The 25,157-nt window shown below is 34.8% G+C and overlaps 1 protein-coding gene across 1 annotated transcript in view; it reads left to right on the top strand.

The window, feature by feature from the left end:
• DMXL1 (Dmx like 1) overlaps window positions 1–25,157 on the top strand; it is a 302,187-nt gene that overhangs the window by 179,767 nt on the left and 97,263 nt on the right. Inside the window, exons 18-28 of the mRNA XM_007949162.2 lie at window positions 2,124–3,809; window positions 4,938–5,045; window positions 7,511–7,680; window positions 8,247–8,344; window positions 9,364–9,529; window positions 10,345–10,606; window positions 13,842–14,926; window positions 15,415–15,606; window positions 17,555–17,631; window positions 20,541–20,668; window positions 21,288–21,536. Coding sequence (XP_007947353.1) covers window positions 2,124–3,809; window positions 4,938–5,045; window positions 7,511–7,680; window positions 8,247–8,344; window positions 9,364–9,529; window positions 10,345–10,606; window positions 13,842–14,926; window positions 15,415–15,606; window positions 17,555–17,631; window positions 20,541–20,668; window positions 21,288–21,536 — 4,221 coding nt within the window. The remainder of the gene's footprint in view (window positions 1–2,123; window positions 3,810–4,937; window positions 5,046–7,510; window positions 7,681–8,246; window positions 8,345–9,363; window positions 9,530–10,344; window positions 10,607–13,841; window positions 14,927–15,414; window positions 15,607–17,554; window positions 17,632–20,540; window positions 20,669–21,287; window positions 21,537–25,157) is intronic.

Below are 25,157 nucleotides of genomic sequence, written 5' to 3'. Positions count from 1 at the left end.
ACTACTCGGTCCCTCTGGGTAGCTGGCTGTGACCAAGCAGTGACCACAACCTTGCCCCTTGTCAGCTCTACTATATACCTGGGAATTCTGATCATTCACATAAACTTATAGGACCATTGTCTGCCAACGCTATATGTGTTCTTAGATACACTCCCCATTTCATAGACATACCTAATCGTTTAGCCTGTCCACCCATCTATCCACGCATATACCCATGTTTGCCTTCACTGACAACATAGTACTGTATGGGCAAAAGGGTTCATATTTGTTGTCTTTACCTCCCATGTACCTCTCTATGTCTTTCTCATCCTCAGTGGTGCCATATTGGTCACGTTTGAGTGCTTTTTATATTTCCATGTTATTATTACTTCAGGCACTTAGTCTTTTCTGAATAATGATGGATAATGCAAATTGTGTTGTTTTGCAATATTAGTATACTCCTTTGGACTTTTTCTTTATTTTAAAAGATGGTAAATATTATATACAACATTTCTCTATTAGTAGTTTATGCTTAATAATTTAGGACATTGGCGAGCCCCTTGATTTTGTAAATATGTTTGATTAGAACAAACAAACAAAACCATACCCATTCATTGACTATTATGGATGACTGCTTTTGTAGTATAGTAGCAGAACTGAATAGTTGAGACAGAGACTCTATGACTAACAAAGCCTAAAATAGTTTTTTACTAACTGGCCTTTTAAGAAAAAGTTTGCCGGCTTCTGGTTTAATAAACAAAGTTAAGCATGTATGATTACATTGTTGTTGTTAGTACCATTGAGTTGGACCCGACTCATAGTGACCCCTCCTTGGGTTTCCATGGCAGTATCACTACGGAAGTAGATTGCCCCATCTTCCTTCTGAGGAGTGGCTGGTGGGTTTGAACCTTCAGCCTTCTGGTCAAGTGCCTTAGGCCCTATGCCACCAGAGCTCCCATGATTACATTAAGCCTAAGCCAATGTTAAGTCCCATGTAGGAATCTTCTCAGAAGCAGTTATCAAATACATCTCAATCTTGAAGGGCCTTGTAAAGTGACCATTTAGTACTTAGTTAAGGATGAGCCATTCTCATTTGTATTAAAAAATATGAAGGGGAGAAAGACTCAATGAATTTTGACCAATTAAACAAAAATTATTGATACCTTTAAAAAGACTTAAAATATTCTATAAAACTAGCAAAGAGTTATGAAAATAATACTGGATTGAGTATTAGGACTAGAACTCAGATTTTCTCATTTTGCTGTACTACTCTAGGTGTTGAATTTGCACACAACATACTTAAAAATGTGTGTTCAGGAGTTTTTCCTGTGCAGCCTATACAACTATGAGACCAGAAGAACTAGATGGTGCCCAGCTACCACTGTCATCTACTTGGAAGGGATGTAGGAGATCCTGGATAGAGAGGGAGAACAATGTGGAACAAAACTCAAACTCATTTGGAGGGGAAAAAAAAAAGATGGTGGGGGCCAGGTTTGCTTGTCCAATAGAGCCTGATGAAACCACTGAGACTATGGGCCCTAGCTGCCCTTCAGGTCTGGAATTGAACCCACGCCTGTGGTTTCCAGCCAAACAAAGTACAGGCATGTGAGTTAAACATTTACCTCAAATAGACTCACGCCCTGGAGAGAACAATCATGGGAGAAGGAAGGGTGGCTTATGCACAGGGAGACAGCTCAGGGTGCAGGAAAGTATGGAGGGATGGACACTGGGAAGAGGTAACTATGGGGAAGAAGTGGGAGGGGAGCTGTTGCATTGTGGTAAACTGTGGTCAATGACATGAGACAAAGTATATGTGAACTGCTGTATGGAAAGTGAATTTGCTCTGTAAGTCTTCACCCAAATCACAATAAATAATAAAAAAAAAAGAGAGAGTTTTTCCTGTAAAAGAAGGAATTGGAGTAAATTCTTAATTAATTAAATTAAGTTCCATTTTGATGATGTCCTTCTCATGTATGTTTTTATTGTAATTAAAGCCTCTGATTGATCTTATTGATCCTTAAAATGCATGTGTATTGTCATGTTCTTAACAGTAGCTCATCCAAAATGGCTAAAACCTTTAATACATATAAACAAAAGTATTTAACCAAACTTGTTATTTTATTAATTGATTATTTTCATTTTAGGACATCTGAGTTCTTCTTCCATATATCCTGTATCCAGTGCTCCTTATTTATTGGCAACTTCATGTTCAGATGAGAAAGTAAGATTCTGGAGATGCAGAGTAACAGATGTCGAATCTGCTACATCAATGGATGGGAAAATGGATCTTGTGTACATTTGGGAAGAATGGCCGTTACTTATTGAAGATGGACTTCAGAACAATAGTAGTGTATCTGTACCTGGTAGGCCTGTGGAAGTTAGCTGTGCACACACAAATCGTTTAGCAGTAGCTTATAAGCAGCCTGCATATAATAGTAGATCTTCTCAGGACTTTATGATGCATGTAAGTATTTTTGAATGTGAGTCTACAGGAGGTTCATGTTGGATTCTTGAACAGACAGTTCATTTAGATGAGTTAAGCACAGTGTTGGATTCTGGCATTAGTATTGATAGCAATTTAGTGGCCTATAATAAACAAGAGGTATATTTATCCAGTAAAGAGAGTATCACATCAAATACAAAGCACTTAGTTCACTTAGACTGGATGTCTAGAGAAGATGGTTCTCATATCCTGACTGTAGGAATTGGATCAAAACTTTTTATGTATGGATCCCTGGCGGGCAACGTACAAGAACAGACTGGTAAGGAAAGCCTAGCATTTCCACTCTGGGAGAGTAATAAAGTTTTACCTCTTTCCAAGTTTGTTCTCTTACGAAGTGTAGACTTGGTATCTTCTGTGGAAGGCTCCCCACCTTTTCCTGTTTCTTTATCATGGGTTCGTGATGGTATCCTTGTGGTTGGAATGGACTGTGAAATGCACGTATATTCCCAGTGGCAGCCATCTTCTAAACAAGAACTTGTTATAGCAGATTCATACAATGGGAGCACTCCATCTATAGTAAGTTTAATAAAACAGAGCAATTCATCAAGTTTTGGGTTACATCCTCCAAAGAAAACTCTAACTCGATCCATGACCAGTCTTGCACAGAAGATCTGTGGAAAGAAAACTGCATGCGATCCTTCAGTAGATATCGAAGATTCAGGGCTGTTTGAAGCAGCTCATGTGCTTTCCCCAACTTTGCCTCAGTACCATCCCTTGCAGCTTTTGGAACTCATGGATCTGGGCAAAGTTCGGAGAGCAAAGGCTATCTTGTCGCATCTTGTCAAGTGTATTGCTGGGGAAGTTGTGGCTCTGAATGAAGCTGAATCCAACCATGAACGCAGGCTTAGGTCTCTCACCATTAGTGCTAGTGGAAGCACCACCAGAGACCCCCAAGCATTCAACAAGAGTGAAAATACAGATTACACAGAAATAGATTCTGTCCCTCCACTTCCTTTATATGCTTTACTTGCAGCAGATGATGATAGCTGTTACTCATCTTTGGAGAAATCTAGTAACCAGTGTACCTTAAAGAAATCAAACCAGTTGTCAAATGAAAGTTATGATGAGCTTTTTCAGATCTCCTCTCTAACGTCTGATAGTCATGTGTTAGAAACAGATGAAGAAAATACAAAGCCCAGGGTTATTGACCTTTCACAATACAGTCCAACTTACTTTGGTCCTGAGCATGCTCAGGTGCTTTCTGGACACTTACTTCATTCTAGCTTACCAGGGCTCAGCCGGATGGAGCAGATGTCTTTAATGGCCTTAGCAGATACAATTGCAACTACAAGCACTGATATTGGAGAAAGCAGAGACAAAAGCCAAGGTAAAACTAACTGCTTTACAGGATTAGAGGAAAAAACCTATGGTAATAGCTTATTTTCACAGAAAATAATCTTAAATAACTTTTTTATAAACGTGATGCCCATGATGATTTTTTAAATCGCCATTGCTGCCTTCACAACAGTTTTAACTTTAACATATACTTAGATTTTAATGAAATATTTATTTTGGATACCTGAAAATATTTTCTTTTTAGTTTTTTTTTCATATTATAATAACCACTGTTAAGAGTTATAATTTGGTTTTTAAAATATGAAGATTGATTTTTTTTTCAGGATGCTAGAGTTAATTTTAATATATTCTACTTGGAACAACAAGTACAAGCATGATAAAATTAGGTCATTTCTTCAACCAGAGACAGGTTTTTTGCTTCTTAAATCTCCTGAGTTATAAGCAAATTTGAACATGGAATTCCCACCAAATTGCAAATAAGATCTGATATTAATAAGTCTTGCCTTGTACATCACATATAAGTTAATAGAACACATCTTTTGAAATAAATTGCAAAGAAAATATGGGGTAAATTTAAGAAAAAAATAAGATGGCTTTGAATTTTGACATTTCAAGTATAAGAAGTATTACAATAGATACTAATTTTTATGTGAGTAGATTATAGGTATTTTATGGGTCTAATTGTTTGAAATAAAAATCAAGCCCTCCTGCCATGTAACCATAACCTCCAGTGTTAGCAGATTATTGGAATGGGTAGGATGATCTGAATCAATCTAGAAAATATTGTACCATATGCCACAGAGAAAGTTAAACTATTTTTAAATTGTATCATGTTATTTAAATAAGATTCTGATCAGAATTCAAATTATAAAAACTGCCATAGACCCTGAGTCATTTCATTCTCTTCTTTATTAATTTACAATTAATTATATTGCCTTATTCTATGATATACAATTGTGTCAGAACAAAGATAATATTCAGACTGACAAATATTGCACTTTAAGAACATTTGATCCTATATTTAGTGCTATAACATATGCTGATTGCCAAAATTATTAGCATTTACTTGTATTTTGTTTAATGAAATGTTTGAGTTTTTTTTAAAAAACAAATGAAAATAAGTACACTTTTTACACCCCCTGCGCCCCCTGCATTATAGGTGGAGAAACTCTTGATGAATGTGGATTAAAATATCTTTTGGCCGTTCGACTACATACTTTTCTTACCACTTCTCTTCTAGCTTATCGGGCTCAACTCCTTCATCAAGGTAATTTGGGTAATACTCTATTAAAAGGAAGTAAGAAGAGAGGGTTGTGAACTTTTAGCTTGTTTGGGCCCAGACATAATCTGACAAATTTGACATATACTAGATATCCTTAATTTCTTTTTAAAAATGTTTTTTTCTACTTAATCTTCTTTGCTTAAAACATTGGGGTTTTTCCTGGTAAATGAAAAGACGTAATGAAGAGATAGATATGGACAAATAAATTCTGTTACATTTTCAAACACATCATGTATTGAAAGCTAATTAGTGTCCTTTCATTCTCTCTAATTTTTCACCTTTTCCTTTTCAACATTTATCTAAACTCAGCTTTTCCCCAATATTTGGATAACATTTTTGTTATAAAATAATTTATATACATTTTTTTAGTGTTCTACAAAAATAGTAGAGAACAAAAAAATGTACCAACTTCCGAAAGTACTATTGGTGTGTATTTCAGATATTTGTTTAATAACTTTAGTGTATTTCAGTACTCCTATAACTGTTGAGGAGCTCTGATGGCATGATAGATAAGGCACTTGACTGCTAACTGGTAGATTAGCAGTTCAAACCCACCAGCTGCTCCATGGAAGGCAGACAGGACAATCTACTTCCATAAAGATTTGCCGCTTCAGAAACCCAGTGGGAGTTGCTGTGAGTCGGCAAGGGAGCTCTGGTAGCATAGTGTCTAAGGCATTTGACTGCTAACCAGAAGGCTCAAACCCACCAGCCATTCCTCGGAAGGAAGATTGGGCAATCTACTGCCATAGTGATAACACCTCAGAAACCCAAGGAGGGATTGCTATGAGTCAGAAATGACTCAATGGCAGTGAGTTTGGTGGTTTTATATATATACATACATATATATACACACACACACATATACATACATACACACACACACATATATATATATATATATATATATATATATATATGTACTGCTAGTTGGGACTGGGACAGTTACAAGTGACGGAAATCCCCCTTAAGTTAACTTAAACAAAACAAGATATTTATTGGCTCAGTACCCAGGGAATTCAAGGAAGAGAGTTGACTTCCAGCGTTATTGGATCTACAACTTCAAAAAATGTTATTAGGACTCAGCCTTTGCCCATAGGGCTCTGGCTCTGTCTCTTTTATTTTTTTCCTTCATAGCCCTTTTGTTTCTCTTTCTGCTTCCTCCCCCTCATGTTGCATTTAGCTTTGGGAAGGTAAAGGTAAAGTTCTAAATCAAATCCTTTCATTATAAAAACTCATTTACCTTAATTAAGAAGTAATAGATTTTTTTTTTGCTTATTTTTTTCCTATTTCTTTATTTCCAAAGACTTGGATGTAGTCACATTTCAGATTTCATGGCACAGGTTAAAAATCTGAGGCCATAATTATGTCAAAATGTGTCAGAGCCACAAAAATCATTTATTTTACTCAGACTTGGGAGCTCTGGTGGCGTAATGCCTAAGGTATTTTGACTTCTAACCAGAAGGCTGGCGGTTCAAATGCACCAGCCACTCCTTGGAAGGAAGATTGGGCAATCTACGTCTGTAATGATACCGCCTCGGAAACCCAAGGAGGGATTGCTATGAGTCAGATCCGACTCCATGGCAGTGCATTGCATTGCATTGCATTGCATTAATCTGTCACCAGATAAAATGTATTGTGAAGAGAGAGTATAGAAACTTATCAATAAATAACACCTGTGTTGACCAGTGAGTTGAGAGAATTGCTGATGTAAAGAATGTTATGTAAGTAGAAAAGTATTTTACTAATATGGTAACATGAAGTAATCATAGTTACTGTGTACTAGATTCTATTCTAAATGCTTTAGCTATATTATTTCACTTAATCTTCATAACAATATGAGATAGGTGCCATGATTATTCACATTACAATATAAATGAAGAAACTGAGTCAAAAAGAGATGAAGTAACTTTCTCAAAGTTATACAGTTAGACTGAACTTAAATATTATATGCACCCTGATTTCAGAGTATTTGAAGGGATATGCTCAGTTCACCAAGCTAATGCATTTCTAATTCATGGAGTTAAATCCATAAAGCATATAATGACCAAAAAAGATATGAAGCAACATTGAAGAGAGAAATGTACTGATATAAAATAATGCTTAGATGTTTCTGATTTTCTAAAAAGATTATGGTAGTAGCTAGATAATAAAAATACTGCAGCACAGTGGCATTTGCCATAAACATTTTTTCTTATCTTTAATTTTTTAAAAAAAGATATTTTAATAGAAAATATATGTTCATTTTAGAAAATGTTAAAATTGATAGAGTTGTTTGGAGAAGCAAAGAAAATGATCCATACCCCACTAATCTTAAACACTTAATTAGCATTGTGAGTCTCATGTAACGTTAAGATATTTTCATTTCAAATATGGAACAGATGTTTCTGGTAGTCACTTACACAGTCATCTTTGTATTTCTTATAAAAATTAAAAATTTTACATTTCTTCAGGCCTGTCTACTAGTCATTATGCCTGGGCATTTCATTCAGTAGCAGAAGAAGAACTGTTGAATATGTTGCCAACAATGCAAAAAGATGATCCCACTTGGTCTGAGCTAAGAGCAATGGGTGTAGGATGGTGGGTCCGGAATACCCGTAACTTACGCAGATGTATAGAGAAGGTAAGCATTTTTATTTTGGTGTAATCATAAATTAATTTTTTTGCACACTTCTTTAAATGGCATTCCTTATTTACTTGCTTTTTGTTTTATATTCCTTTATGTTTTAAAGCAACGAAATGCTTTTAAATCATCTTCATATTTCAGAATATTAGTATAGTTCTTAAAATTTCACATTCTAGTTCTTAAATTGCTAGTTAACACATGCTAGTTTAATGCTATATGTTTTATTTTTACAGAATAATTTATGTACATGTTTAGAAAAGTAAAATAAGACGGAAGAGCTGGTGATGAAAAGCATTAACCCTATTCCCTACCTTTATACCTTCAGAGTCTGCAACCGTAAATTACTTTTCTAATTATACTATATAGATATAGATAGGCAGATATATAGATATCATAAATATATATGTATATATATAATTTATATACATATATACATTCATATATAGTTTCTTAAAATTTTATTGAACATATAAAATGTGTGCCAACCTTATGTATGAGAGAAGTAATTTTTTTTCCACTTAAAAATGTTTTCTGAAATTTTGACCAATATTTTCTAATTATAGGTAGCCAAAGCTGCCTTTTATAGAAAAAATGATCCTTTAGATGCTGCCATTTTTTACCTCGCAATGAAAAAGAAAGCTGTGATTTGGGGGTTATATAGGTAGGTGAGAAAACTGTGCTTCAAAATTAAAAAGTTTTTATAAAAAGTATAAATGTATTAAGTAAAGATTTATTGTTCTTTTCGGTATTAATTCCTGTGGATTCTTGGTAAAGATTATATTTGAGTGATTATGATAGTTAAAAAGCCCAGGTGTTTTCCAAAGTGGAAGAATCTTGATGAGGTTATTTTAGTTTGTTTTCAGGTTCATCAGCCCAGAAACCCATGTGTTTGCTTATGTTAAGAACATTTCATGATGTCCCTACAGAGCAAAAGTAACTAAATCAAAAACTTGCATGTAGGCTGGAGAAGGTCAGTTAGTGGAGTTTGGAACAGACATCTTCCCTCTGCCGTGTTGAGAGCTCATAGGTCAGGCTATCCCTCCAGACTGTCTCCCTCTTGAGGGCTTGAATCCATTCCAGAGATGAGGTCACTTAGAACTTTTCTCTCTCTCACTTCTTAGCAAGACTTGGTGAACATGATTACCATAAATGGCTCATCATTTGTTTTAGGTTCACTTCCAGGTGAATCTTTATGAACAGCAATGTTTAGGGGATAATCATGGTAACAAATCAGTTTTCTAAGAGACTAGATAGCCCAGATTGTTTTGAATCAGAGCATACTTCTTAGGTTTATTTCACCAAATTTACCCTGGAAGTACACTCAAGTGGAAAACATGATTGATTTAAATGATGAGGTTAAATTGATTTAAACCTGAGGTTTAAATGGTGAAATAGCACAGAAGTTTATATTTTGCATGGATATAAAAATAATTCACAGTGCTGCTAATTGAGTTTTCTTTGACATTTGATTTTCTTTTCCAATGATTTTACCAATTTATATGAAAAAGAGTAAATGCTTATATAATGTTCTTTTCTGCTGGGAAAAGACACAGGTGTATAGTAATTTATGAACTGGAAAATATATCTGTTGATTCTTAACTTTTAAATGGCTAACTTTGTAAGATTTGATTTGATACAGAAGCATTGTAATCCAAAATTTTCTAACTTTTTTCTTCATAGATCTCAAAAGGATGCCAAGATGACACAATTTTTTGGACACAATTTTGAGGATGAGAGGTGGCGTAAAGCAGCTTTAAAAAATGCTTTTTCTTTGCTTGGCAAACAGCGATTTGAACATTCTGCGGCATTTTTTCTTTTAGCTGGTTGCCTCAGAGATGCAATTGAGGTAATGAATGAAACTCCATCACCACCACCACCACCACTGCAATAGCATTGATAGCCTTTACTCTGGCTTAAACTTTAATTTTTTAAATTTTAATTCAAAAATAATGGAAATAACACAAGGCTACATATCTAAAAGTAGCTGATATTTACCTGTGACTCAAAAATTTTTGTTATTTGGCTTGAATAGTGTTTAAACCAAGTTATGATTAACCACCTTTTCTTATTCGGTAGAGATAGGTAAGTGATTGATCTGAACAGGTAAAATAATAATAATAATAGTTTGCTTTCTCAATTTAAACATGTTTGAACCCATAGCTGGCTCTGGCTTAGTTGATGAAACTTAGAAGAGTTTTAACTGATTATTTCTTAGCAAATCTTTTTGAAAACAAAAGAGATTACAGGGTTTCTTCTTCGAATTGTCCTTTGGTTCAGTTTCATACAAATGATTCAAAATAACTCTTTGTTATTGTAATCTGGAGGGGATGGAGAAGAGTAGAGTTTTAAGAGTAAAACAAAATATGTACTTGAATTAAGGCTATTAATTTTTTAGGCTATATGTCCTTATTAGGCTACTTATTTTTGCAGATACATAAATTTAGCACTAGCAGATAGATTTACAAGTGTTAACATAAATATTTTCAAGTAGATTTGCTAAAGCAAGCAGTATATGTTTTTTCTTGTTATCCTCGCTTGCTAATTTCTGATGTTAATAAAACCTTTATGTTCTTCAAGTTATTGATAAGCCAGTTAGTTCATCCTAAAACAAAAGAATCTCTGACTTATTTATAAATAATGTTTCTTTTTTTTTTCCCTAAGGTATGTCTTGAGAAATTGAATGACATTCAGTTGGCTCTTGTAATAGCAAGACTTTATGAGTCTGAATTTGATACATCGTCAACATATAAATCTATATTACGTAAAAAAGTTTTGGGAATTGATTCTTCTGTCAGTGAACTCAATTCATTGGACACAAATATGCATTATGATCCTTTTCTTCGGAGTATGGCATATTGGATTTTGGAAGATTATGGTAATGCTCTTGAAACATTAATAAGGCAACCTATTGGAGAGGATCATGGTAAGCTACACTTCAAAGATGTTAATAATTAAGCATTTTGTGAGTACCTGCTGGGTACAGAACACTGTTGAGTACTGAGGGTAATGCAAAACAAGCTGAATACATGGTCCATAGACTGTGGTTTACTTAGGGACAGAGGGTTAGATAACAGTTTGTTTGCTCTTTCATTATTCCCAGAAAGATAAATTTTTTTGAAAACCAAAGACTGGCTTTTTTGTTTTGATGAAATAGATTTGTTGATCTTAGGTATTACCAATCTCTGAATATAAATGTTTTGCAAAAATACTGATATAAGTCTATTGGTTATCTTTGGTGGGTGCTACTTTATTAATAATCAGTTTTATAATTTTCATAGTGAAAAATGTATTCATTGTAAAGAAAAGTGATGTGATATGATTTGAAAATCTTAAGCTAGATAAACCCTAGACTATTGTTCATTAGGAGGTGAGGTAGAGGGTATTATTTATTTACAATTTTTAATTTTGGTGAAAATATGCACAGCAGAACATTCATCTATTCATCAATTTCTGTATGTACAATTCAGTAATATGGGTAACATCCATCATGTTGTGTCATCATTCTAGCTGTCTCTACACTTACTGTTTCACCACCATTGACTTGGACTCAACTACCCCCTAAACTTCTCATGTATGCTTTAGAGCTGCTGTTGAAAGTTTGATCTCATACAAATAACTCGTAAAAAAGAATGCAGTGCTTACGGCCAACATTCTTTACTAATTTAGCTAAATAGTTGTTTAGTGTAAAGAGGACTTCAGGGGATAATTTTGGTTCATGATCTGAAGAGTTTCTCAGGAAGATTAATTTGGGGGTTCTTCCTATAGCAGTAGGTCTGGTAAGTATGGATTCTGTAAGAATTTGAAATTCATTTACACATTTTCCCCTTTTGATCAGGATTTATCTACTGATTCCTTGATCAAAGCATTCAGTAATAGTAGCTGGGCACCATCCAGTTCTTTTAATCTCATGGCTAAGGAGACAGTAGTTCATGTAGGCAGTTAGACCTGCAGTCCAGTTTCTTCTCTGATTATTGGGTTTCCTTCTAGAGGGTATTATTTTAATGTACCTTCTTCAGTTCTACTTCTTCCTTTTGTTTTAAAATTCCTTTCTGCTAAAGTTTTCTAGAGGCTTATATAAGATGGAATTATTTATAGGATTCATGTTAAAAAAAAAATGTTGTTTTTGTTGTTGTTATGTGCCATGGAGTCGGACCCAACTCATAGCAACCCCTCCTTGGGTTTCCAAGGCAGTATCACTACGGAAGTAGGTTGCCCAACCTTCCTTCCAAGGAGCGAGTGGGTGTGAACTGCCAGCCTTCTGGTTAGCAGTCAATTGTTGTTGTTGTTATTATTTGCCATCGAGTCGGCCCCGACTCATAGCGACCCCTCCTTGGGTTTCCGAGGCAGTATCACTACGGAAGTAGGATTGCCCAACCTTCCTTCCGAGGAGTGACTGGTGGGTTTGAACCACCAGCCTTCTGGTTAGCAGTCAAGTGCCTTAGGCACTATGCTACCAGAGCTCCTAGCAGTCAATAGGATTTGCTTTTCAACTGCTTTTCCATAAATTGAATTGTACCTGGTTGCTGATACAGTGGATGTCATATCATTTGGAGTCCAATTAGAAAAAATACATAGTTCACAGCTTTTTACAGGACATCATCTATTCAGGAAGTATCATATGCTTTACCTTTTAAACTTACAAGATAGCATTTTGTGAGTACTTGCTGGGTACAGAACACTGTTGAGTACTGAGGGTAATGCAAAACAAGCTGAATACATGATCCAAAGACTGTGGTTTACTTAGGGACAGAGGGTTAGATAATAGTTTGTTTGCTTTTTCTTTTTTCCCCAAAAAGATAAATTTTTTTGGAAACCAAAGACTCAGATGTTAAAGTCTCCTAGCCTCTGAACTGAAGATTTCCAGATTGTCCTCTGTCTTATAAAAGGGGAAAAGGAAAGGCCGTTTTCCACCTATTTTGTTGTCCTATACATATTCTGATCAACAGTGTATATTGTTTATGTGTTAATATGTGATCACTTACTTTCAGAGCCAATGAAAACTGTTTTCTTCTTAAAGAACATTGCTAAAGATAGTAGTGGCTTGGACCAGGATCATAGGAATGGAGACACAGAGAAGTGATTATGTTCATAATATAATTTTGATGTTGGACTAGATTGAATATGGAGTATGAATGAAAGTATAACTAGATTGAATATGGAGCATGAATGAAAGAGGAGTCAAGGGTAACTCTTGGGTTTTTAGCTTGAGGAACAGGTAAGTGAGATGGCAAAAACTCAGGTTAGAGCAGATTTTAGGAGGTACTGTTTTAGTTAAAGAAGACCTCTCTGATAAGGAGACCTTTGAGCCAGAACCTTATCTGTATAGATATCTGGGTAAAAGTGACATAGACAAAAGGAACACAAACAAGACACTGAGGCAAGAATGTGTACATCTAAGTGGAAATTTAATGTAGACTTTTGAATGTAGGAGTCTAGCTTTACAGGTAAGTAAGAGATCACTTATTAACCCATAAGCATTATGCATTGTTGATCAGAATATATGTAGGAGAATGAGATGGGTGGAAATGGCCTTTCCTTTTCCCTTTTCATAACATACAGGACAATCTGGAAATCTTCAGCTCAGAGGCTAGGAGACTTGAACAGCTGATTCATAGGGTGAAGTTGGGGCTGGAGGTAGAAATTTGCAACTTATTAGCAAATAGATGGTATTTAAAGCCATGGGGCTATATGAGTTTACCCAGAGAGTATAGATGGAAAAGAGATAAGGAACTGAACCCTAGGATACTGTCAGCATTAAGAAGTAGGAAACATGAGGAAGATCTAGCAGAACTGACTAAGAAGGATTGTCCAAAGAAGGATAAGATAAACTAAGAGTATGTGAGTAGATATTTTAAATTATCTTAGAATATTACCCAAAGATAAAGTTGTTTAGATGGGAAAGCAGCATAGCCTTTGTTTTCCTACTGTGTTAGAGTGTTTCATTATAAATACGTCCTTGTCTGCTCAGTGCCATGGATTAGTGTGATTCCATTGATAAAATTTTGTCAAAAGACAAGGTAGATAAATGTTTCGTAGTTGAGGAAAAAACAAACACACCACACACACACACACACATAAAACCACTGCAATACAAATATAAACATCCAATGTAGCTCTTGAAGAATTTTTCTTAACTCACCAAATGAATTTACTTCCAGGTCAAACCATGATGTCAGCCTGTAATCCTGCAGTTTTTAATTTCTACAATTATCTAAGAACACATCCTCTTTTGCTAAGACGTCATTTTGGATCTTCTGATGCATTTTCCACACATATGAGTTTAACAGGGAAAAGTGGATTGGCAGGAACAATTAATTTAAGTGAAAGAAGATTATTTTTCACTACTGCCAGTGCTCATTTAAAAGCTGGTTGTCCCATGTTGGCTTTGGAAGTATTATCAAAGATGCCCAAAGTCATAAAAAAGACGAAACCTTTTTGTAGGACATCTAGTTTTCTGGACACTAGTAAAGACTGTTCTCCTTCTTCTCCATTAAAATTGGATGTAAGAGAAGACAAGTCTGCTATTGATTGGTCACAGTCACTGATGAATGGTTTTGGATCTTCTTCAGAGGGTTCTTCAGAGAAACAGTCAGACTCCACTCTTTCTTTTGACTGGAGCCAACCAAGTGTTGTGTTTCAGGATGACTCTTTAGAGTTAAAATGGGACAGTGATAATGAAGAAAATGAAGATCTTCCTATTTCAATGAAAGAACTAAAAACTTTACAGAGAAAAATAGGTAAAAAGTTAGATGAAACAAGTTCTAATTACACAGAATCTTTCAGCACACTAGATGAAAATGATATTATAAGTCCTTCAGAAGATGTAATTGCAGTTCAGTTAAAATTTAGAGCATGTTTAAAGATTCTCACAGTAGAACTTCGTACTTTGTCTACTGGCTATGAAATAGATGGAGGAAAATTGCGTTACCAGCTATACCACTGGCTTGAAAAAGAAGTGATAGCTCTTCAGAGGACTTGTGACTATTGTTCAGATGTTGAGGACCTACAGTCTGCATTTGGTGAAAATGGAGAATTTAGCTTAAATGAAGATACTGAAGATTTGCTTCACCAAACTAAAGTGAAACAACTGAGGGAAAATTTTCAGAAAAGAAGACAGTGGCTCTTGAAGTATCAGTCACTCTTAAGGATGTTTCTTAGCTACTGCATACTTCATGGATCTCATGGTGGGGGTCTTGCATCTGTGAGAATGGAATTGATACTGCTTTTACAAGAATCTCAGCAGGTATGTAATGTGTATGATAGCTGGTCAAAATAGTACATGTGTGAAAATTATTGATACTGCTTTTTTTGATTGTTTTTTGATATTAAAGTTCTTTATTTTCTTCATTACTGTTGCTTTAAGGAATGTTCCCTTTTGTGTGATGCTTCATGTTTTCAGTATGTTGTATATTTACTACTGTTTAAGGACAGTTCCCTGTGAGGCCTTATGATCTGCAGAATTCATACCCTGCAGACTTACATGAATGCCTTGTGAGACAATGAGCTTCTGTCTACTACAGGAAGGGGTGTTGTCACAGTATTTTTCAGTATTATTGGAGGACACTTGTTTTTGGTGGACTGTTGACCTTCTCATGCCCCTTCTAACTCTATAGATTTGTATCCCATGTTTATTATTTTGATGTTTTTGAAGTTTTTAAAGATACTCTTGAATTATTTAAGTAATATATTATAAATAGTTAATTAACCTTTTTCTTCCTCTTTGTTTTTAAGGAAACATCAGAACCAGTTTTTCCTAGCCCTCTGTCAGAGCAAACCTCAGTACCTCTCCTCTTTGCTTGTACAGCCAGTGCCAAAACAGTAGTTGCCAATCCATTATTGCACCTGAGTAATCTAACACATGATATTCTACATGCCATAGTAAACTTTGATTCACCACCCCACCCTGATATCCAAAACAATAATGTAAGTATGTTTTCTTTCAAGTTTACTATCCTAACATCTTGAAATCCTTTGCAGTATGACCAGCTTACTGCTCCGTGGGAGAAAGATGTGGCAGTCTGCTTCTGTAAAGATTATAGCCTTGGAAACCCTGTGGGGAAGTTCTGCTCTGTCCTTTAGGGTAACTTTGCGTCAGAATGGACTAGATGGCAATGGATTTGGTTTGGGTTTGATGACCACATTTCATTATCTTTACATCTCTCTTTTGTTTTTAAAAATTCCTCATAGTTCATCCTTTGGTTCTTACCTATCTTATAGGCTATATCATTCCAGTTTGATTTTCTGCTTGCCTACTTACTGACTCTCCTTATACATATATATCCTCTTGGAAAACCTTAACTCTTAAATTTTAATTTTGCCACTTCTTTTCGTACACTGCTTTGTAGTGTAAAAACTCAGTGCTTATCATACAGTTAGGAGTTTACTTTCCTTCAGATTGTACTCATTTTAGTGAAACACTATTCCATACTGAACTTTAATTATAGCATAACCCTGGTGTATCTGGTAGCTTTTGTTGCTTAACAACCACTCTGATACATTAGTGGTTTAATAAAACAGCTGTGTATTTATTTAGCTCATTATTCTGTGAATTGACTGGTCATTTCTTCTGGTTTGGACCAGCAAGGCTGATCTCTTGTGGACTTTGTCATTTGTCTTTCTTTGGTCAGATAGTGGTTGACTGGATACTAAGATCTAGGATGGCCTCATTTACTTGTCTGGTGGTTGGCAGGATGTTATGAGGGCTGAACAGAGTCTACATTACATGTGTCTCAATCTCCAGAGAGCAAATTGGTTATAACATTTGGATAAATTTGTATATAGTTTCTCTTGGTTGACTTTCCAGCTTCAAGATGGTAGAATAGCAACAAAAAATCTATTCCCTGCTATGTAGTAAGCCTATGGAAGTGAAAGGAAAGCTAAAGATAAGTTATTGATAATAAAGCCACACTCAGTAACAAGAAAGTGAACCCTAGGTTTTTTCACATGGTGGTTGCAAGGGTTTACGAAACAGTGAGAGTAGAACTTGCAAGATCTCTTGAGGCCTAGGATGAGAACTCACATGTCACTTACTCTGTTCTTTATAAGTCAAAGCAAGTCATAGAACCACCCAGATTCAAGAAGTGGGGAAATAAATACCACCTCTTGATTGGAGAAACTAAAATTTTGCCATCATTTTTGCAATCACCTGTACATAGCTTTTGCCAGTTTTATTTACATGATCATATCCTTAAATTTAATTCCTGCCACATGTTTCATTGACAATTAAATGAGAAAAATGGCAATTAGATTTTGATCTTTCACTCCCCTTTTATGTAAAAGACTGTCATACTTTGTAATCAGATCAAGAGTCTGTTTAATATTATAGTTTAGTTTGCTTTCTTATCTAAAGTTCTCTTGTATCCTCAGTTCTACTACAATAACAGCTTTTACCATGCTGTGTTCAGTGTTGTTTGACTCTGCTGCCTTTCATTTGCTGTCTTTCATACCTGTATTTTCTCTGTTTTCTAAAATTCCACCCTCTGAAATCTGTTTTCCGTGGTAACTACATTGTGGGATAGCATCAGCCTGTCCATAAGTGAATGCCATTTATCAGTCTTATTTCTTCATAGTTTAAGGAAAAAGCTGGTTGACTGTTAGAGATCTTGCTTTTAATACATGATTGAGGAGCTACTTGACAGCTGTCACTTATCCCCCTTTACTCTTGAGATAGATATTAGATGGCAGATGTATAATTTCTGACAAAACCCTTTATTTTTCTGAGGTGAAACCTCTCTGGCCAGAAATGAGTGTTATAGGAAAAAATAGTTTATTTATAAGGGCAACATAGTTTTTAATCTGTTAAAAATGCTGATCATCTTAAGTCTTGAAAAAAGTTATATTTTAAAAGAGTAATTTTATTTTTTTTTTCCAGGTATATTTAATGCATACTTTAGCAGCTTCACTTTCTGCTTGTATTTATCAGTGCCTTTGTGGTAGTCATAACTACAGGTAAATATCTTTTTGTGAAATTTAAGAATGCTTATAATAACCAATGAGGTTTCAGATTTTGTATGTTTTTGCTTTAGAAAAACTATTTTCAAGAATCTAAAAAATGCAGAAAAGCATATGATTGAAGTGAGATGTTAGCTTATGCCTTTATGGCAAATTCTTTTCAATATAATTTACTTACTAGTCTTCAGTTGATCACTGCTTTATGCAGACAATATGATAGCCATTGAGAATTTGAACATAAATGAAATAAGGTCTTCTTTAAGATCAGTCTAGTGCTAAAGACAAACGTGAACAGGTAAGTGGTAGATGGTATAAGTACCTAAATGGTAAATACTATAATAAGATAGTACAAGGTTGAGGATGCACGGAGGATAGTGACTGACTTGAAGGAACTGAGAAAAATTTTACAGAAGAGTTTATGTTCAGGATTTTTCTCTTAATAGTCTAAAGTTTCACTGTAGTTTATTTAGGCTTTTAAAAATATTGATTGGTACCCTTGTGGGAGGGGTCTTTCTATATCTATCTTTAGTTCTTTGAAATTCTCTTCCTTTATTTCTTCAAATATTGTTTCTTCTCTATTTTATTTTCTCTCCTAATAGACAGATACTGGAACTTGTGAAGCCATCACTTTTCTTTTACCCTTTCTCTCGTGCATTCCTTTTATGTCTGTTTTTGCTTTATTTCAGGAGAAATCCTAGCTTGATTTTCCAGCCACACGTTCATTCTTCAGCAGTGTCCTGTCATTTATCCTAAATATGTGTTTTAGAAGTTTTATTTTTTATTTCTAAACCTTTTTGTCTGTCTGCCCTTCCTTCCTTGTTTCCTCCCTCCATTTGTTTATCCCTCCCTTCCTTCTTTTTCTCCTTCTCGCCTCCTTCCTCTCTCCCTCCCCTCTTTTCCTCCCTCTTTCCTCTTTGGGTATAAACTACTTTCCTTTATATTCTGTTAAGTGTGGTTCCTCAGTTAAGGTGTTCTGCTGACTTTGTTGTCTCTTATGGTATGAGCCTTCCTTGATGTTGAAATTTTTTTTGGTTGTCTATTCATCTTAAGTGCTGGAATTTTTTTATTACGCTGATTCTATATAACTGAGATGGCTTCATCTTGATTCCTTTGACCCTTGTTCTCTAAGCTCCACTTTCTTGTTACTGAGTATGGCTTTATTATCGTTAATTTATCTTTCGCTTCCCATTAACTCCTTAGACTTACTATATAGCAAGGGACAGATTGTTGTTGTTGTTGTTGTTACTCTACCATCTTGAATCTGGAAAGTCAACCAAGAGAAAATATATACAAGTTCATCCAGATGTTATGAGCAGTTTACAAATCAGTGTAAGTTTAAAGCAATAAATGTGCTACATTTAAGTATTATATTCATTTACTTACTATATAATATAGGACTTTCTGGGGCTCTGGTGGTGTACCAAAAGTCAGTGATTTGAACCTACCAGCTATTCTGTAGTAGAAAGATGAGGTCTGCTTCTGTAACATTTACAGCCTTGGAAACCCTATAGGAAAGTTCAATGGGAATAAACTCAATGGAAGTGGGTTTGTTTTTGGTGTATAGTACTTTCTGACAGGATTTATAAAATTCTTTGTACCATATTCTGTCAGAATTATTTCATAATTATGCCAAGCTGGGTGTTATTTTTTTTCATTCATCAGTTCACTTAGTCTTAGTTTATTTTTTTATTGTAATTTAGGTGAAAGTTTACAGAGCAAATTGATTTTCTACTCAACAATTCATGCACATTTTGTTTCATGACATTCATTGAAATCCTCACAATATAATAGCATTCTTCCCACTTCCTTCCTTCTTACCATCCTTCATTGGTCCTTATTTCTTACCTCATCATGCCTTCTGTGTTTTCTCCCTGGAAAGACGCTGCCCTTTTGATCTCATAATTGTTTTTAAGAGTGTTTACCTCCCTTGTGTTATTGTTCACCTTACAGGCCTATCATTTGGCTGAAAAGTAACTATGAAGGTGAATCCCGTTCCATGCTTGAAATGTGTCTAAGGGACCAAGTCCCAGGGTTTCCAACAGTCTCTAGCAGACTAGTAAGTCTGGTCTTTTTTATGATTTTGAGTTGTTTCCCACATTTTTTCTGCCACTTTCTCTGGGACCTTCTATTGTGATCCCTTTCAGAGTGTTGAGTATTTGTAGCCAAGCACCATCTAGTTCTTCTGGTCTCAGGGTCATAGAGGCTGGGTCTTTTAGTCCTTTGGACTAATTATTTCCTTGTGTCTTTGATTTCCTTTACTTTTCTTTGCTCCAGACAGGGAGAGACCTATATTTGCACCTTAGACTTAAAGTGTCATTTACTCGAGGAAGCTTAACCTTGAATTCCCAAATTGTTTAAAATACTCTTCCCTTTTGCTTTCATAATGCTTTTCTGTGCATACGTTCATTTTTAGAAACAATATGATAATTTATTTATGTCTCATTCCCCTACCAGACTGTAAATTTCAGGGTGTAGAAACCTTGTTTTGTGTTATATGCCTAGTATCTGGTAAAGTGCCTAATGTAGGGCAGGCTAGCCATTAAATACCAGATTGAACCTAAATTAACTTTGTTCTTAGCCTAATTATTTTGCTTTAAAGACCTCTGTGTAAGTTTGCTACTTGTGGTCCATAGTGATTTTGTTTTCTCATTTGTATTTATTCTGTCTTCTACTAAATAAATATACTTAAAACCTGTCCACGCATGTTTCAATTTTTTAAATGTATGTATTTATGCTTAAGGAATAAGTTGTTTTAGTATAGCATTAACCTGAACACAGTACTTTGTGTACTAATATAATTAATAAACAAAAATCTTTATTTCAGATAACCTAGAGATTAGATACAAAACATGAAAGTATTACATGTGAAATTCATCATAGATTTAAATACTCTTTTCTTCTCTTAGTTCCTTACAAACAAATCAGTTTACTGGAATGGTATATCAGACAGTACTACTTCCCCACCGGCATTCTTTGAAAACAGGAAGCTTAGATGAAACAGTAATTCCCAACACATTACCAGCTCAATGGCCAGGTAAATAATTTATCTATGTGTAAATTTTTTTCTTACCCTTACTGAAAATTTTAGTGAGATGACTAAAACCAGGTTTGGTTTGATTTTGCAGCTGATAATTACTGTTAAATATTGCTGAAATTGATACCAGTTCAGTATTATTCACCACTGATTACATATTGTACAATTACTTTGCGTTAGTAATTCATTGATCATTATACTAAAATAGCTCAAGTGTTTTGTTGCATCATTTTAATAACTTTACTTTTTTCATAATAGAAAAACATTTGTTATGGCACTGCAATTTTGTAGAAGTTATTGTTGATATTATGTGATATCATTTGCAGTGATGGGATTTTTAGCATTCTTGCTGTTTTGAGAGAATAATTTAAGTTGGGTTTCCACTTTATCAGGTTTAGTCATAATGCTTTTCTGTGCAAGTTTTCAGTGATTCTCTAAATTGAACAAATAACTCAACATTTTTTTTCGTTAACTGTACGACCCTCTCTTAGTTACGAATCTAAGGAAAATACTGTTTAATTCTGAGGCAATAAATTTTTCCAAAATTTTGAAAATGTGTTTTTTTTTATTATTTTTAAAATTTATTATCAGTGGTGACTATGTTTGTTGTTTGTTCTAGGAATAACTTCTCTAATTCGACTTTTGAATTCTTCTGGTGAGGAAGCACATCCGGGGCTTACAATCTTGCTCTGTGAGATTCTCACAGCTGTTTATCTTAGTCTCTTCATCCATGGCCTGGCAACACATTCTAGTAATGAACTTTTTCGAATTGTGGCCCATCCTCTAAATGAAAAAATGTGGTCTGCTGTGTTTGGCGGAGGTGCACACATTCCCAGCAAAGAACAGACACATTCAAAAGCTTTAACTGGTTAGTTTTTAATCTTTCAACTCCCCCCCCCCCCAAATAAATGCTGAAGCTTTATTTATTCATTGAATAATAACTTTCTCAAATGTAATTACATGTTAATTTAGTCGCTGTTGGAAAGTTTTGTTGCAGACCATTTTCTTAAAACATAAATAGTTTTGTAGTGAAAATGCAATGTAAAGTTCCTGGTGCAAGTTTTAATCCATAAAATACTCAGGCACCAATCAGTTTTAGCACTGTTGATTAAAACTAATGTAATTTTCTTAAGTATTTTACTATTGAAATTTTTATTTACTTTGAAATACACTGTAATAATTCATTTTTGTTCTATCCCAAATACGGCTTCTCTTTTCTTTCTTTGGCAGGAAGGCACTTTGCTATGCCTAGCCCTCACCAGGTAGTGGTATTCTCCATGGAGTGTGTGGGCTTTTCCAAAGCTCTTTCAGCCATCAGTTCTCATAGCCCTCCCAGTCTTGCAGGCAAGATACTAGCTTTAGAAATAGGCTTTTACAGTTCAGCTTGCTTTGTGCTGTTTTGGAGGGGTTGGGGTACAGCGGGCCAATTTTATTTTGTTTGGCATTTATAGAAAATTGAGAAATTTTCCTTAATGAAGCTATTTTATTGATTTAAAATAATGATTAGTATCTAAGAAAATCATCTTTACTGTTTTATTCTGCTTTTAAATTCTTTGTTTTTTATATTTTCCCTTAGACTTTAACATATTTTTAAGTATGTGACAATAAGGAAATGTCAGTGCTAATCATGGTAAATCAGACCATTGTTTAAAATAACCAGAAAAGCATTTCAATTGAAGCTGCTTTATCATTTGCTTATTATGATTGCTAGCCATTGGGACTTCTGGATTTCTAAGTGTTCATAATACCATTAAAAGTAGATATTTCAAACAATTGTATCCCCTTTCTAAGACTTTCTAGTATTAAAATTATATGTACTGTATTAATTTAAAGATAGACGTACCAAACATTTTTGACCAGAAGAAAATCCTTATGATGCTTTCTACCTTTCTGTTAAATTTCCTTTTCATGATTTACTAGTTCATGTGTGATCATCTTGAATAGTAACTGAAAACTTGCTTCATCCTATAGTGACATACTAGAGAAGTAAAAAATTTTTAATGCCTTTCAGAAAAGCCCTATATATATTTTTTAGAAACTCAACAATATTAGCTCTTTATGAAGTTTAATTTACTTCCTCTAAATTATTTACTAAGGACTACTCTGGTAGCATAGTGTCTGAGGCACTTGACTACTAACCAGAAGGGTGGCGGTTCAAACCCATCAGCCACTTCTTGGAAGGAAGGTTGGGCTATCTACTTCCGTGGTGATACTGCCTCGGAAACCCAAGGATGGTCACTATGAGTCAGGTCTGACTCGACAGCACATAACAACAACAATGTATTACCTACTACTTCTGTGCCATCTGTATTCAAGAGAAATGGCCCTGCATGATAGTACAACAAAAAGCGTCTGACTGTGAGACATAATTGTGTTAGCCTAGCTGCTGTTTCTTCCACTTGCTTAAAACCATTTCTTAAGCAATAACTCTTACTTTCTAAACTGCTTTTCTCCTCTCTCCCACCAAAAAAAAAAAAAAAAGGCAAGGATTCAGCATCAGTTTTTTGAGTTTGTTACTTTTAATCAGGCAAATCCAGTTTATAACTTAAACAGAGTTGGCACGCTTTTTCTGTAAAGGGCCGAATAGTATATAATTTAGATTTTTCAGGTACACGGGTCTCTGCCACAACAACTCAGCTCTGCTATTGTAACATAAAAGCAGCCATTGACATTAGGTAGACAGATGAGCATGGCTGTGTTCCAATAAATAAAGTTTTATTTACTGAAACCAGCAATAATTAACTTTAGAGGTAAATACAGTTTGTCATTGCTCCATTTGAAAAAGAAAATCTGCATTTTCCTGTTAAGAGGATTTCAGATGTTAAGAACAACTCATTGTTTTGGGGCATAGACCTCAAATGGGACCTCCATTATAGTGGCACCAGAAGGGATAATCTTCCCTGACATAGCCCCAAGCTTCCTTGAACAAGGCTAGTGGCTAGCTAATTGCTGTAAGCTACTGAAAATACACAAGGCCAATAGGGTTTCTCCTGAATATCATCCTGCCTGCTATACTTGCTGCTTCACTGTTTTAATTACAACTTTATCCCTGTAACTCTTTCCCCTTTGCCCTAAATTAATTTCCTTCTACCTTTTCTCCTTATAAACTTAAAATTTCAAATACAGATTTATCTTTTCCAGCATTTTAATATTTTAATTATTGTAACATCTCTTTTGTGATTTTTAAAGAGTAATTTCCTGTTCTTTATTTTTTTTATTTTAATTTTTTAAAAAGTAAAAGACTGCTTTTATATGAAATACTGGGCTCTGACTTTAATTAAAGAAAAGTTTTCAGTGTCTAAAAGGAGAAAGGTTTATAACATTACTGAGTTTCCTACAGCAAGTTCAAACTTGACTTACAGGCAACTCCATTTGTCCCTTAATGTTATGTAAATTTGCCCTCATTTTGAAACTATTGAACCAACCCCTACTCACAAGGAATTTTTTGTCACAATCACTTTCACTTGCTGCATGTGCAGATTTTAAATCATTGCAAAGCTTTGAGCCTTTTCTTTCAATAAAGTAAGGCTAAATGAAACCATATGCTCTTGTTCTGACTTACCTACAAATTCTACTTAAAGGCACACTTAGGAACGGCTCTCATTTGTAACCCAGGACTGCCTGTATTAAATAAATTATTGATACATTGATCTTAACCTTGTTTTCATATGTTTTGAGAGAAAATCATTTAAAACTCTCATCTTGTCAATATGGAATGTTAAAAGGAGAGAAATTCTTGCTGAGGCAAGTTCATACACTTGTAAAAGTGAAAAACTCATTCTTAATATCTAGGCAGCAGATCTCAGTTTCAACTATTTGTGCTGAGCGAAGGTATGTTAAGAACCTTACTCAAAGCTGTTCGTGCAGGTTGCTCCTTAGAGCATTCAGATCAGTTGCTATTTCTAGGCACAGATACTGTTACATAAATTACCTTTCAAGCACCATTAAAAGCTATGTCCCACCACTTTCTCACTATAACCTAAGAGTCCCTGAAAATCAAAGTGACCAAAATTATCTGCATCTATATATTTAACCTCTTGGATTGGGGCATAGTAGTCAAATGATACAGAATATTTAAAACATATTGTTCACATAATGGTAGGGCTAGGTATAGACACATCCAGGTTATGTGGTGCTCATCTATCTTTTAGAACCCAGAAATTATTCTGAATACAAATAATCATGAGGTAGCTGAAGGAGCACTTACAGAAAACAAGAATAATGTGTTTAATCAGTTGCTAACCAGAAGAAAGAAGTATACTCAACTGAATGATGACATCAGCGGCCTACTGATTCCAAGTCTGACCTAGTCTGAGAAGCAGGTAGAAAAAGAAAGGAAGAAATAGAAATAGAAAAAAACAGAAAAGAAAGAAGTGAAGACACTTTGGTTTATTGCTAAACGAGATCATGATGTCCAGAGAGTCTAATCACATTAGATTATATATAATATATATCATTGGTCAAGGGAGTATAAAAAATGCAATTTAGA

This window comes from Orycteropus afer, unplaced genomic scaffold (assembly GCF_000298275.1).
Source record: "Orycteropus afer afer isolate SDZICR_OR568_19922 unplaced genomic scaffold, OryAfe1.0 scaffold00240, whole genome shotgun sequence".
NCBI lineage: Eukaryota > Metazoa > Chordata > Mammalia > Tubulidentata > Orycteropodidae > Orycteropus > Orycteropus afer.
The sequence above is the reverse complement of the archived record's forward strand: the minus strand, read 5'-3'. Positions and strand labels throughout refer to the sequence as shown.